Source organism: Miscanthus floridulus, chromosome 14 (assembly GCF_019320115.1).
Source record: "Miscanthus floridulus cultivar M001 chromosome 14, ASM1932011v1, whole genome shotgun sequence".
NCBI lineage: Eukaryota > Viridiplantae > Streptophyta > Magnoliopsida > Poales > Poaceae > Miscanthus > Miscanthus floridulus.
The window spans coordinates 43,993,161-44,006,750 of record NC_089593.1 but is presented as its reverse complement, the minus strand read 5'-3'; the positions used below and the strand labels follow the sequence as shown (position 1 = coordinate 44,006,750).

Below are 13,590 nucleotides of genomic sequence, written 5' to 3'. Positions count from 1 at the left end.
ATTTAAACATCACCTAAATTCTAACCCGCATTTCAAAAATCCGTTCATATCTCATTTTTAGACTCTGATTTCAAGTCTCCCACCGTCACTCTTCCGGTCTCCCCCTCGTCTGACCGCCGCGTGGGCCCAGTGCTAGCAGTCGCACGCTAGTCAGACGCACTGGGCTTCCGTCACATGCGCGCTACTCCGCTCCCCATTCCTGGGCTTTTACACCTCACTACTTATTTTTTTTTTATCTCTACACCTCACTACTCGACTGTCCTCGAAATATCAAAACCACCTTTGGAGGCTTAGTTTATGTTGAGGTTAGAAATTAGTATTTGGCATTATAGTATTTTTGTTTGTATTTAATAATTATTGTTCAATCATGATCTAACTAGACTTAAAAGATTTATCCCTAATTTATAATTAAATTGTGTAATTAATTATTTTTTATCTATATTTAATATTTCATATGTCTAAAAATTTAATGTAAAAAAACTTACAATCTAACAAAGCCCTGCTTTCGTATATATTCAGAGCGCTGTAAAAGAGGAGTGCCTCTCTCTCTTTTACCGTTTTACCTGTCCCCCGACGCGCTCCCAGTCCCCGGTCCGAGGCTCCTCTCTCTCTAGGTTTTTTTTTTCCCCACTTCGCTTTGCTTCCCCACCTGCTCTATCTCTCACTCGTCCCCATCACCGTCGCCATCACCACCCCTCTCTCCTCTCTCACCGGCTCCAATGGCGGACGCCGACGCCAAGCCCCCGCCCCCCGACGCCGCGGCGTCCCCGGTTCCCTCGATCTCCCCCTCCTCCGTAGGCGCCGGGGACGCGGCCGACGCAGACGCGATCGAGAAGCAGCTCGCCGGCCTGGGCATCGCCGTCGCCGGCAACGGCGGCGGGTTCCCCGAGCCATCGGGCTGGGACGATGGCCCCGTGCCAGTCCCCATCACGGCCGCCGTCCTTGTCGGCGGTGATGAGGGTGCCGACGAGAAGGCGCCGGCGCCGACGGGGGCAGTGGATGTGAAGGTGCGGTTCCCGCGCCGGCCCGGAGAGCCGGACTGCAGCTACTACCTCAAGTTCGGCACCTGCCGCTTCGGGATCAAGTGCAAGTTCAACCACCCTGCGAGGAGGAAGAAGAGTAGTAGGGTATGCGCCGGTGCCTTGGATTTGGGCTGGCCTAGTAATAAAGCTCTTTTCCTGTTTTCGGTGGGATTGTTGGGTTTTTTTTTTCTGGGGGGTTGGTGTGGTTCTTGTGATGGCGAGTTGGGGTTTGGTCGTTTGTGCTTGTGGCAAGGGTACTTAGAAAATAGGCAAATTTTGTTTTATTTTTGTTTGCTCCGTGTGGTTGTGACCCTCGCGGATGTGTATGCAGGTGAGAGGCAGTGGGAGCAACAGCAGCAGCAATAAAGCATCGTCTCCTGATGATGATCAGGTGACTGGCCCTTCTACTCTTGCTGCTGCATGTGTGATGTGTTCCTGCTGCTTTTTGTGCGTGCATGTTTATCTAAATTTGGTAACTCCCTCATACTGTGGAAGACGTCTGAATGGAGACTTGTATTTTCTTGTGCTTGTTGCGAATGCACGATTTTTTGTGGTTTGGTTGTTATGTCGGGAGTGGGTGAATGCAGGCCGGTTAGGGAGTCAGTTAGAGTATGCTGTACCCATGTAGTTGTTCCTTGGCGAGTAGTGGCTGAGCTTAGCAGTAAACTCGGCACAGGTCAGACAGAACAAAAAATTCAATGGATTGAGGGTCTGGATTGCTTCCACAACTGACCACAGGTTGCTACAAAAGCTTCGCTTTGTGTTTGGATGGCTTTCCTAAGCTCGCCATAAGTCTGGCACACCACAGATTTTCCTTCTGCTTTTAGCAGTAATCTGTGCCAAATCTCTGGCGAACAAAATGCTCTCTGTATTTTTGGCTTGCCGCAACTACGGTGTGGCAAACTAAGGGGACAATCCGACATGCCCCAAGTAGGAAAGCGCTACATAGTTTAAACTTTCAAGCATACTTGACCCAAAACGTCGACCCAGACCTGGGTACACAGGGTTGTTTTCGATCCTGCCTTGTGAAAACCTCTAGCAAGTAGTGTCCTCAACCTGGTTTCTCGACCCCCGTCGAGCCAGGAACATAATGGACGTTACAAAGGTGAGGGGGAGTGTACTGCTCATGTTTGCCTCAAGTCAAGGAAGTTCCTCCCCTGCTCAAGGCATATGGATGCATTTCTAATTCGACTTCCTTATGTTGTTTAGAGATCAGGTTGGATGTTAGGTTTTATATATTGGCCAATGCATCTTTAATTCCATTTTTGCAGCTTATATGATGGTGTTTTAGTGATATGTATATCCTTGCACTTAGAGGCTAGATTTTCCACCCATTCATTCAATTCTGATGTATAGTAACCAGTATTGAACTCACACGATGTACACTCATCACCTAGTGTGATAAACAAGTGCCTCGAATAGGATACAAAATCTTTTGTACCACCTTCCTTTGTTCTTACCCCCAAGTTCAGCCAGGTCGCAATTCATCTAAAAAAGTTGAGTAATTGCCCAATTGGCATAATTGTGCTTTGATTGTCTCAGGATTCTTTGGCATTGGTCCAATGTGATGTTTGGATGTGCTATGCCATTTTGTTGTCTTGTGCACCATAGTTCTTTTCCTTTTAATTGAAGATAGTTCAGTTGAATCTGTAACAAACAAACTGACATGAAAAGGCTTCTAGTCCTGAAATCTGAGCACAACCAGTGCCATGAGGTTCCTGGTATGATGGGGGTTGAGGAATGGGTACTGACATGGATTGAGACCTTCCAAATTCCTGGTTCGAGGGGGGAGTATCTCTTTGGGATGCTGGTAACGTGAACCAATTACTTTTGGGACTGTAGTCCTGAACGATCCTCATTCATTAGTTAATCATGGATACAACAATTAAGTAGTTCTTTATTGCATCACAGCTTTAGAATAATGAAATAAAAGTATGGGAAAGCCTGAAAGGCACTGAAGGATAGACGAACTATTGAGCAATGTTCACCTAAATACTAAATGGTACACAGTTGGACACCTATTTTTCTCGAAAACGCAGTTGGACACCTATTGTTTAGTGTTTTTATTTGGGCTACATGGCTAGTTAAACGGACTACATGGTCAATTAAACGGGATAAACGGCCGATTAAATGGAACAGCTGCTCAGCGTGTAGCGTTTAAATGGCATGTAAACAGACTACAGCCGTTTACGGCAACACCACTATTGTGCTTTCATTTCCTGGCCCATTCAGCCCAAAAAACGGCCCTAATCCTGAGCCTTGACTACTCCACATGTAGACCCAACCAGCCGCCACCACCTCTCTTCCCTCGGTTCTCTCTCCTTACCTGAAGCGCACTGTCTCCGCTGCCTGAAATCTCTTGCCACCAGTCATCATCTAGCACCAGAGAACGGCAAAATCAGTCACCTCTGTCCTCATTCCTGTGGCACTAGCTCTTGACCTCTGAAATGGCTGCCACTGCTGTTGCGCTGCCATGGCAATGGTTGTCTTCAGCTTCTGCATTGGCAGCCTTGTCAACTTCACCAACCCACTTGCCCTCATAGCTCCTAATGTCCCGGTTGTCATCACGACAATGTCCCAACTGCCTTCCCAAGCATCGACCCAGGCATTGACTCGCTTCATCCCTGATCCACGTTTTGGGATGACGATCTCAGGAATTGAAACTCCACGCCACTATTGCATTCGCTCTGAAGAAACACAGGGTCTTCACATCCCTGGTCCATGTTTTCGGATGACGATCTCAGGGCATGGAACTCCACGCCATTACTGCATTCGATCTGAAGAAACACAGGGTCTTCATATATGTTCTTTCATTTGAAGATGTACGCCTTGGACCTAGTGTCCTTATCTCCCTTTACAACCTACCAAACAAAATCAAATTGCTGACTGTACCGGAATAAGAAAACATTATGTAACTCAAATTGGATATCTGCTTGATGAACATGTTTTTTTGGTAGCGTGATGCCGTGAGAGATTTTTTTAATAATGTTTCCAATTCTTTGTATGTTTGGGACTTAAAGGCTTTGTTGTTGTTTCCAATTCTTAGTATGTGTCATTGACTACTGATTTCTGGTTTTCCACTTATTCTTTTTTTTGAAAAGAAAGTGTGGAGCAAAAGCTCCCCAGCAAAGCACCAAATATATTAAAACAAAAGGGGGGTACAGAGGGACACTTACACAGCAGTTAACCAAGAGCTAACTAAGCAGCGCCACTACACAAAAACTAAGTAGAAGAACCAGACTATAAACTATTGAGCCAATTCATTACAGACAAGTGAAAAGTAGGATTGATTCTATGCAAATGAAGTCTAATAGCACTGAGTCTACATGTGGTCGCCTGTTAAATATTTTTCTGTGCTTTCTTTAATTTAAGATGCCTTCTTCCATGCTGCCTTCATCGATTATTAGGTATTCTCGTAAGTAGCTGTTCTGGTTCTATCTTCACAGGGTAGTATTGTAGGGACTGTTTGAGACTCATGAATCGTTAGGGAATCGAACCATGAGTTAAAGTATGTGATATACTAATTCTTCAACCAAATCCCAAACTATGAATTACCAACAATTTATGGACATTTTACTTGTTTCAAGAATTGCCAACAAATTCAATATAACCTAACCTGACTTTAAAACAAATGTTCACAAAAATGTGGTCATTGCTACTTTCCCACTGTTAATTTATCTCTTATTTCCTGTTATATTTCTTATATGCTTGGGACTTGGGTTGTATCCTATAGGTTATTGTTTGGTGTGTTTTTGTTTTAATCTTCTAATTATAATATGCTTATTCAGCATCTGAAACAGTTTATGCGCTTCGTGATCAGTGCTGCATGGCCATAATTGGAGTTATAACTTGTAGATACAAATTATAGTCCACTTTTGTAAGGTTCAATGTTTATATTTTGAAATTTTCATGGATGTTTGTCAAACAATGCGCTGATGATCAGTGACATGTTCAGTTTCCACTTTGATGATCATAGTTCTTTGTAATAAACTGGCCATATCCATAGTTGTTAAGGCGTCGCTATACCGACGCCATGTCGTCGCCATATCGCCGTGGCGTTTTTCTGGCTCTCGCCACGGCGACGCCACGGCTCCGGCGTGTATGGCGTCCGCCATAGCGCCGTGGCATCCCCGTGGCGCCGATTGGGCGTCCTGTGGCGCCTTTGTGCGCTGTGGCGGGCGCAATAGACGGTGAGGGTGAGGGTGAGGCCGTGAGGGTACCTGTAGGGGCCGTGCGCCGTCGACGGTCCAGCGGAGGCGGGAGGGGAGAGGGAGGTGCGTACGCAGGGTCGCCAGCCAGTGTGCGGAGGACGGAGGCGAGGGCGCTAGGTGACTGGCGAGAGGCGGGAGGAGGAGCCGCTGACGTCGCCGCCGAGCCTAGGACTGCCCCGCCGTCGTTGAGAGCCCGAGCCTGAGCGCCGCCTCCATCGCCTTCATGCCGAGCGTGAGTGGGGGACGGAGCAGAAGATGGAGCGTCGCCTTCATGCCGAGCGCGAGTGGGGGAGGGAGCAGAAGATGGAGCGGCGGCGCTGCGAGGAAGATATGAAACGGCGGCGGCTATCAGGCTGTGTGCCTTAGTGCTAGGGTAAAGACTATGCGGCGGTGCGTGGGCTTTTTTAGATGGGCCACTAAATAAAAGCCCATACCATCTCTTTTCTTTTTCATTTCTTTTTTCTTTCTTACATATTTTGACAATATAATTTCCTTGCTACATTTACATTGCTATTTTGATTTGCTAATATTGTAGACTATACCTTTTAAGCTACATTTGCATTACCATTTGTCAATATAATTTCCTAATATCCTAGACTATAATGTATGTATTCGCCACGCCGATGTGTGTATGGCGTCGCCACGCCGCGCGCCATAGACGCTGTAAAGGTGTGAAGGTGGTGGGTCGCCGCGCCTCCCCACGCCGCCGTAAAAACTATGGCCATATCTGCATTTATAATTCTACATTTCTAGCCTTTGAATAAACTTTGATTGTTCTTTCTTATTATCTATTTAATTTTCAACCAGGCTCCTAGAGAAGAATACGAAGGCCTTGTTCCAGACATTTCGGATTCCATGGTGAGTTAACCTTTTGCTTTGTACACGACGTTGTGAAAAGATAAAGAAACAAAGAGTCAATGCAGTGGGTGCATTCCAAGTTAATAGGCATCTATCCCCACTTTGCCCAATGAAATGTCCAGGTTTGAGATTATCAGCATTGTATGACAAATGATGCCAACTTCCTCCAATTTTCTTTTGTTTTTGTTTTTGTTTTTGTTTTTGTTTTCCTTGTGACAATTAATGTACGGGTTTGCTTTCAAGCAACTGCATAGGCATGTCTGAGTCTATTGCTGTTGAAAACATAGGATGCAATCATTTTTGTGTAGTCATGTATCAAACTTATTGATTCATCAGTTCTTGGACTTGTTATTGATTTACTAGTCGATAGTTATTCTTTTGCCTTTTTGAGTTTGTGTTGTAGAATTTTAAAATGCTGGATTTTTCTGCAGGGCATTGATGACAAGGGGAGCTCATCTACCTCGGAAAATCATAGGAAGATGTCATATGAAGTCAGTATTTTCTTTTAGCATATTAATTTAATTATTAAGTTATTGATCTTTGTGAGCTGTGTTCTTTACCAGCTTTATTGCACTGTACATGCTGATGAACCAGTGAAATGCCTGTTGCTTTGCTTTCATTACTAACTTTAAAAGGCCACACTTCTTCCGCATTTGTTGAACTCCACTTTTTACGTTTAACTATGTCTTTACCTGTTGCAGGTTATTGATATGAAAAGGGGGAAACTAGAGCCAAAGGAAAAGGTTATGTCATGTATATTATGAATACTGCTCGAGATTGCTTAGTAGATGTAATTACGTTTTGGTACTTAAATTCTCATATCTTATGTTGGCAGATTTGTGAAGAACCTGAAAAGGGAATTTATTTTATGAAGTTAGACGAGACAAATGTCACAACCCAAAAGGTTAGGGATTATGCATTCAATCCCTTTAGCAATTTCTTGGTCTTCCACAGGCCAGTGTGACACAAGGTGCATACAGTTAGTTCTTAGCATCTTTTGTTAGGATGGAGGGCCTTATATCAACTATCTAGTGTATTGTGACATCCTGCATTCCCAGAAAACATGTTAGTTCATGTTCTCTCAGTGAGGATATATTGAAGCATGTACAATGGAGGTGCTCGAAAAAAAACCTTTTTCTTCAACCATTAGCACCTGATTCTTAAAAGATGGATAAAATGCTTAAGTTAGCATCAATGCTTAATGTGTGTTAACATATTGGTTTAAACTTATCTAAGAACCTGTTAGCATTGTAGGAATGAACTTCTATACCAATGCTTAGTGATATGACAATGCTGTCTCCCTAAGCACCTGTGTCTAAGCATCTTGCATTGTACATGCCCTTAGAGCAACTCCATTCGCATGATGATATGTATACACATTCATTCTTAACCAAAACCCTGTAAATGGAAGGTTTATAAATCGATAATTTTTTATCTATTTTATTTTATGTAAATCCTTTGTTCTACTGCCACCTGATTGTTCCCTACCAACTTTTGAGATTCTGAAGGGTGCTAAAGATAAAAGAAAGGAAACCTTTGCAGAAGGCAACGCTCAGGAGGAATGCAAGGTTTGTGACCTTTCATCACGGTGATAGTTTGTTGATTTTCTGTGATTAACTTGCACTGAAAAGCTTTTGAATGTTTTCTCTTTTCTTTGCTCTAAAAAAACCATTAATGCCTTAATGATAACATATGTTAAGATTCAATTGGTATTGGTGCTGAGAACCAGCTCCCTGAGGTCAAGCCAGTGGTGTCCTCTGTCTTGAACCATGAGCAATCTTGAACCAAATCGAGTAGGTGGATACCATTCCATCTCTTTGCACATTTCTGTCTGAAAACCAGGGTTACATGGACACCGTGTGGGTGTTGGTGTCCATTTCGGGTGCGGGTGTCTGATTCAGAGATATTTTGGAGACACGCCAAATTGCACTTGGTGTCCGACATGGGTGTTGGAATCTGACACAGGTGCAGGATTGTCTGACTTGGCAAAAAAATGTAAGACACTGTTGTCCAGGTAACACTGCTGAAAACCAACTTCATGGCTTCATCTCAGACTAGCTTATCCTCCACAGTCCACACTGGTGTAACTACAGTGGCTTTCAGGAACTTCCTTTTTTTTTTGAGGGCTCAGTGGGGAAATTCCCCCACCTGTTTTTTTTTGTATTAATTTCAGGAACTTCCTTGTTTTGTACATCAATTTTTCTGTTATGTGTACTTTGATGAAATGCTTGTTCTAGTTGAGCATTTTTTTCCTGTTATGCACTTCTTTTTTGTTGCAAAATTAGTTGTGATCAGCAATGGAGCACAGGTATCAGACTGTTGTGGATACATGGATATGCCATTATAAAAAAAAATACATGGATATGTTTTATTATTTTTTAAAAGAAAATAATAATTGACATATAATAGCAGGAACAACAAATTATATTGTGATTTTATGTTTGCATGTAGGCTGCAAAAAACAAGCAGCATCAGTTTAATTGGAGACAGGATCATCAAAAAAGATGCCTTCAGGTCAATGCCTCATTGTAATTTGTAAAGACAAACACAATGTACACATGCTAATAAAGATGTTAATCTGGACAAAGTATATATCATAGAAAATACACATGTGAATACACTGCGCCATGCCACACTTACATTCTCAGCTCATAAATGAACTAAAGGCCCACCAACCCTCTCCCTTGAGCCTAGGCAACTAGCCCTCAGCCAATTACCCCCACGAGAACATAAGCTAGCAGCCTAGCAGTCTTCTCCAGCTCCCCACGACTACCAGCCACAGCCGCCGCCGCCGATGACTCTCCCTCTGCAGCAGCAGAGCATCCCCATGGCTCACCCACACTAATCCTCAGCAGCAGCATCTTCTTTTTGCTCTCCTCACTCACATAGCAGATTGGTTAGCGGCGGCGGGTGCCGTGAAGCAGTGGCCTAGTTCGTGCTCTATCTTCTCTGGCTCCCTGCACACAGGGCTGTATCGTACACATACGGTACATATCACTGCAAGTAATCCACCACGCACCTGTATCCGATACGGGATTCGACCCTTACCTGCTGGGTAACATAGGTGACCAGTATCACTGTATCAGCTGATAGTATTGAATAGCATAAATTGATGCTTATGTATCTTATATGTAAAATCTAAGGCATGAGCTAGGTATTAGATCTTTCATGGTAATGCTATTCTTCACCTGTCTGACGCATAACACAATATTCCTTGCAGTATTATTCAACACCTGGAGGATGCAAATTCGGTAAAGCTTGCAAATACCTCCACCGTGAGGGAAAAGAAGGGAAAACAGAGATTGAAAAAGCTGAGCTGAACTTTCTAGGTCTTCCACTGCGACCAGTAAGTCTTTCATTACTTGTGCAGCTTATATACTTGTTCATTTCAGTGTAATTAAGGGCCTGTTTGGCAGAGATTTGGTTCAAAGAACATCTTTAGCTTCTAAAATTCTTGGTGCTGGAGCTGTGGCGGAGATTGTGGGTACTTAGTTGAGCTATCTTGTTTTTTATTTGGCTGAAATACAAAATTTTCAATTTTTGTTTTGTCCTGACAATAGTATACCACTGCAAGGTGCAAAATCATATCTAGGTGTAATCATGATAATTGATTCAGGCACAAGTTAACATGAAACTGAAAGCTTTGGATGCACTTATCAACTCAGTTTACCTTTGTATGCAGTGTTATCAAGTCATCCATTAATCACGATTAATCGTCCGATTAATCACGATTAGTTGTCCTAGTCGGTATCCTGGACTATGGGCTATGACTCGATTAGTCCAATTAGTTTCCTGGTCGTCCAATTAGTTGTTGGCTAATCGTGATTAGTCGGACGACTACGGGGTGGATGACCAGAAATGGAATGCAATTGCTGGGAGCTTAGGACATGTGCTGCATCTGGGCTTTCATGTTTTTCAGCCCAATTTGGAACCCTACATGCAGCCACCGCCCTAGAGTTATCTTCATGCTTGATTATATTAGTATATATTTGGTATGACTAGGACCGACCAGGGTCGACTAGTCACCCTGGTCAACGACTAATTGTGATTAGTCGCCTGGTCGGTCCCATGGTGACTAGGATCGACCAGACGACTTGATAATATTGTTTGTATGGAATTATGGAAGGCATAAGCTGTTGTTTTAATGTTGCAGGGTGAAAAGGAGTGCCCATACTATATGCGCACTGGGAGCTGCAAATTTGCGACTAACTGCAAGTTTCACCACCCAGATCCTACTAACGCGCCTTCAAAAGAACCAGGGTTGGAACATGAGAATGTGGATACACCACTGCAAAATGTCCAAGGATCCTCTCAGCCTAACCTTCAGATATGGCCTGACCAGAGAACATTGAATGAACAGCATGTTCCTTTTCTAGCTCCAGCACCGTCATACGGTGGAGGGATGGTTCCACCTCAAGGAATGTATCCATCTCCTGATTGGAGTGGGTATCATCAGGTACTTGTACACATATTAAAATAATGCCTTTCACTTACGCATTTGCCATGAATTGGATAATATTAGTATTTGTTGTCCTTAATTTACTTTTTGGTAAATTAAGAACCGAACATGCTAGTTCATTTGCTGGCGTGTGTTTGTAGTTCTTTTGAGTTGCTCTTTAACTATGTCTTTTTACATAATTTTACTATTTTTACAAACTGCTTTAAAGTTAAATACTGTGTAAGTTAGTTGATATCATGTTTGGTCTTTATGATTATTCTTTCAAATACCTAGGTTTCTTAGCTTGGGAAAAAGCACACAGTTCTTTTGAGCGAAATTATTTAACATAGTTTTCTATGTTGTTTCATTCCTATCGGTAAGATTTTTTCAGTTCAACTACCAAGTGATACTATCTGAACCCAAAAGGGTGCAGCCATTTTATTTATTCGTATTGACTTCCATTGTGATTTCTCAGTATCATGCCAAGAGAATAGTGATGCCAAGTGGAAATATTCTGTTCGACACATTTAGTAATTTCCTGGTATGCTTGATATTCATATTTTTTCTTGGATAACTATATGATGTGTGAATATTGGTTTCAGGTACCTTTGAATCCATATTACCCTCCTGGTGTCCCTTTTCCGCATTTTCCAGCTGCCCATATGAATCACCCGATGTACAAGGCTGCAGATATACCAGGAAATCAACCACCACCTTCTGATGAGTATCCCGAGAGACCTGGCCAACCTGAATGCCAGCATTTTATTAAGAGCGGTTTCTGTAAATACAGGATGAAATGCAGATTTCACCATCCAAGGTCACGCCAGTCTGCACCACTAACAGGTCTTAGCCCCATTGGCTTGCCTATCAAACCTGTGAGTTTCTATCCAATCGTTTTACATTCCCCATTAAGGCTGCCCCTTTGACTGCACTGGAATTCACTAATATTTTAGTACATAGATCACTTGCATGGAGAGGAAAGAACAGATGGTCTCCATATTTTGCTTGGGGACATTCGTCACCTTCATAGGACAGTTCGCTTTTGTTAGACGATTAGACAAAAGATTTGCATTCTACAAAAGAAATGTATAAGCTTATTGCAAATGATTTATTTGTTACTACTATTAACTTCTGCCAGGCTTGGCAAACCGCTTTAAAAATATGATTCTGGTTAAGTTTATTTTATTTTTGCCTTGTGTTACAGGATCAACCTGTGTGCACGCATTATGGCCGCTATGGTTTTTGCAAGTATGGGCCAGCTTGCATGTTCAACCACCCCTTCAACTTCGGCCCTCCCGTGCCGGCAGCAGGACCAGCCCTCCCTGGGCAATACACTACACCTGGAAACTTCACTGTCTAGCAGGCATGGGATGAGCGATTTTTCTGAGGTCGCCACGAATGCTTGTAATAATTTCCACCTGTAAAATAGCGTAGACAAAGGCTGTAGGTGGTTGACGGTAGAGATCCAGCATTTAGGCGCAACGAAGTTGCATGGAGCTGGGTACATTACAGTTGGTATTCATGGAAACCGATCGAACCTGTGATAGTATTGCAAACTTTACGCTGTACAGCAAGTTACAGTTCGTACATAAACTGCCGTTGCATTTAAAATCCTGAATTGCTACATGCATGTTTTGGTTGCGTAATAAGATGGTATCAAAGTCCCATTAGTAGTAACAAGTTTGGTCATACGTGGGCAAGGGTTTTGTGGAATTATATCGTCTCCGTGCTCAAATCGTTTCAGGGTTGAGTGGCAGAATATAACAAACTGTCATTTAATATTGAATGTCAAGTGAACTAATAATTGAGAAAGGGCCCAAAACCAGGGAGAATATCTCCTTTGCTTTGTATTATAAATTATATGATGTTTTGACTTTTCTAGGTATAATATAGCTTTTGTTATGTACTTACTGTCTAGATACATAGTTAAAATAGTGTTTCTAGAAAAGTTAAAATGTCTTATAATTTAAAATGGAGTAAATACAAAATGAGTTTTATTTGAGGAATAGGTTTATATTTGTCTCCTCAATTCTTGGGTTTGTATAATTTTAACCCTCAATTTTAGTGCTATTTGGTTTTGTGCTAAAATTTCTACGATTTTCTGAACATAGTAACCTGGCACATATTGTCCTTGTTTGAATCCATGCGTTCACAATGTAAATGGAGAGACAAGAATGAACACAAGATTAAGCGAAAGAATGATCTATGTTACATATTCATACAGAGCGAATAGACTTGATGAACGGATAGCATCGTACAGACGCAGGATGGATGGCTAGAAATTTGACCATAGCCTTTTGTGTTTATGTAGAAAAGGTGTGGTTTCATACTCTAAATTGATTCTTGATGTGGTTTAATGGAATGAATTTTGTAGCAAATACGTTTTGCTTGTTGGGAGCGCAAAGGGTTAAATAGCATATCGGGAAAAACTAGTACTTTACACGTTGTTCGGATTGATAACTAAAGACCGTAGAATTCGTGGGACGCATATTTCGTTTGACTACTCATACACGCTATTTAGAGGTCGGATCAAGAAGTTGGGCAAAAATAGTGAAGGGAGAAAAAAATCTTATGATTAACAAAAGGAGATGCAAAATGGAACGGCTATCTGGAGATGATCAACTAGTGGTGCTAGATCTCGTTTCCCCTCTGTTTTTCTTGTTGTTCATCCGTGAGGAAACCCTAGGTGAGTATCCCCAACCTTTTCTCGTGCTGATCCATGGTTTTTGTCATGTTTAAGTCTAGATAACTGAAGATCTAAGTCACCGTTAGGTTGGATGATCGCTGCACACAATTCTGAATTTTCAGATTGAGCAGTCCCGTTATGTCGTGTCTTTTCTCTAAGTTAAAGGTTAATTAGCCAAACACTTGAATACAAAAAGTCATAGATATTTTTGTATCCTTTTGCTCATGAAATTTCATGATTTTAGGCTCTATATTTTAAGAGTTATGATTTTTTGAGTGTGGATGTTGCTATTTTAACGATGTTCTGGATAGTAGTATATTGACTCAGTTTTTGACCATGTTACAAGTCAAACAAGGTTTTTGAAAGTGCATCTAG

The 13,590-nt window shown here is 42.2% G+C and overlaps 1 protein-coding gene across 2 annotated transcripts; it reads left to right on the top strand.

Annotated features, from left to right (window-relative positions):
* The first annotated feature begins 573 nt into the window (after positions 1 to 573).
* LOC136504153 (zinc finger CCCH domain-containing protein 65-like) lies at positions 574 to 12,140 on the top strand. 2 transcript variants are annotated; one of them, XM_066499018.1, is made up of 12 exons: positions 574 to 1,127; positions 1,354 to 1,413; positions 6,041 to 6,091; positions 6,523 to 6,582; positions 6,793 to 6,834; positions 6,927 to 6,995; positions 7,600 to 7,659; positions 9,312 to 9,437; positions 10,245 to 10,547; positions 11,132 to 11,404; positions 11,490 to 11,615; positions 11,734 to 12,140. In XM_066499018.1, the coding sequence occupies exons 1-12, from the start codon at positions 720 to 722 to the stop codon at positions 11,887 to 11,889; spliced, it is 1,734 nt and encodes a 577-aa protein (XP_066355115.1). In that variant the 5' UTR covers positions 574 to 719; the 3' UTR covers positions 11,890 to 12,140. The 2 variants fall into 2 exon arrangements, with proteins under 2 accessions (XP_066355115.1, XP_066355116.1); XM_066499019.1 differs by lacking the exon at positions 11,490 to 11,615 and having other exon boundaries at positions 578 to 1,127.
* Positions 12,141 to 13,590: the final 1,450 nt, after the last annotated feature.

What these genes read in the sequence shown, in the direction of transcription:
- LOC136504153 (XM_066499018.1), top strand. Translation starts at nt 720, where the DNA reads ATGGCGGACGCCGACGCCAAGCCCCCGCCCCCCGACGCCGCGGCGTCC. An exon ending in ACGCTCAGGAGGAATGCAAG is followed by an intron (nt 7,660 to 9,311) that starts GTTTGTGACCTT and finishes TATTCCTTGCAG; the next exon opens with TATTATTCAACACCTGGAGG. An exon ending in TAGGTCTTCCACTGCGACCA is followed by an intron (nt 9,438 to 10,244) that starts GTAAGTCTTTCA and finishes TTAATGTTGCAG; the next exon opens with GGTGAAAAGGAGTGCCCATA.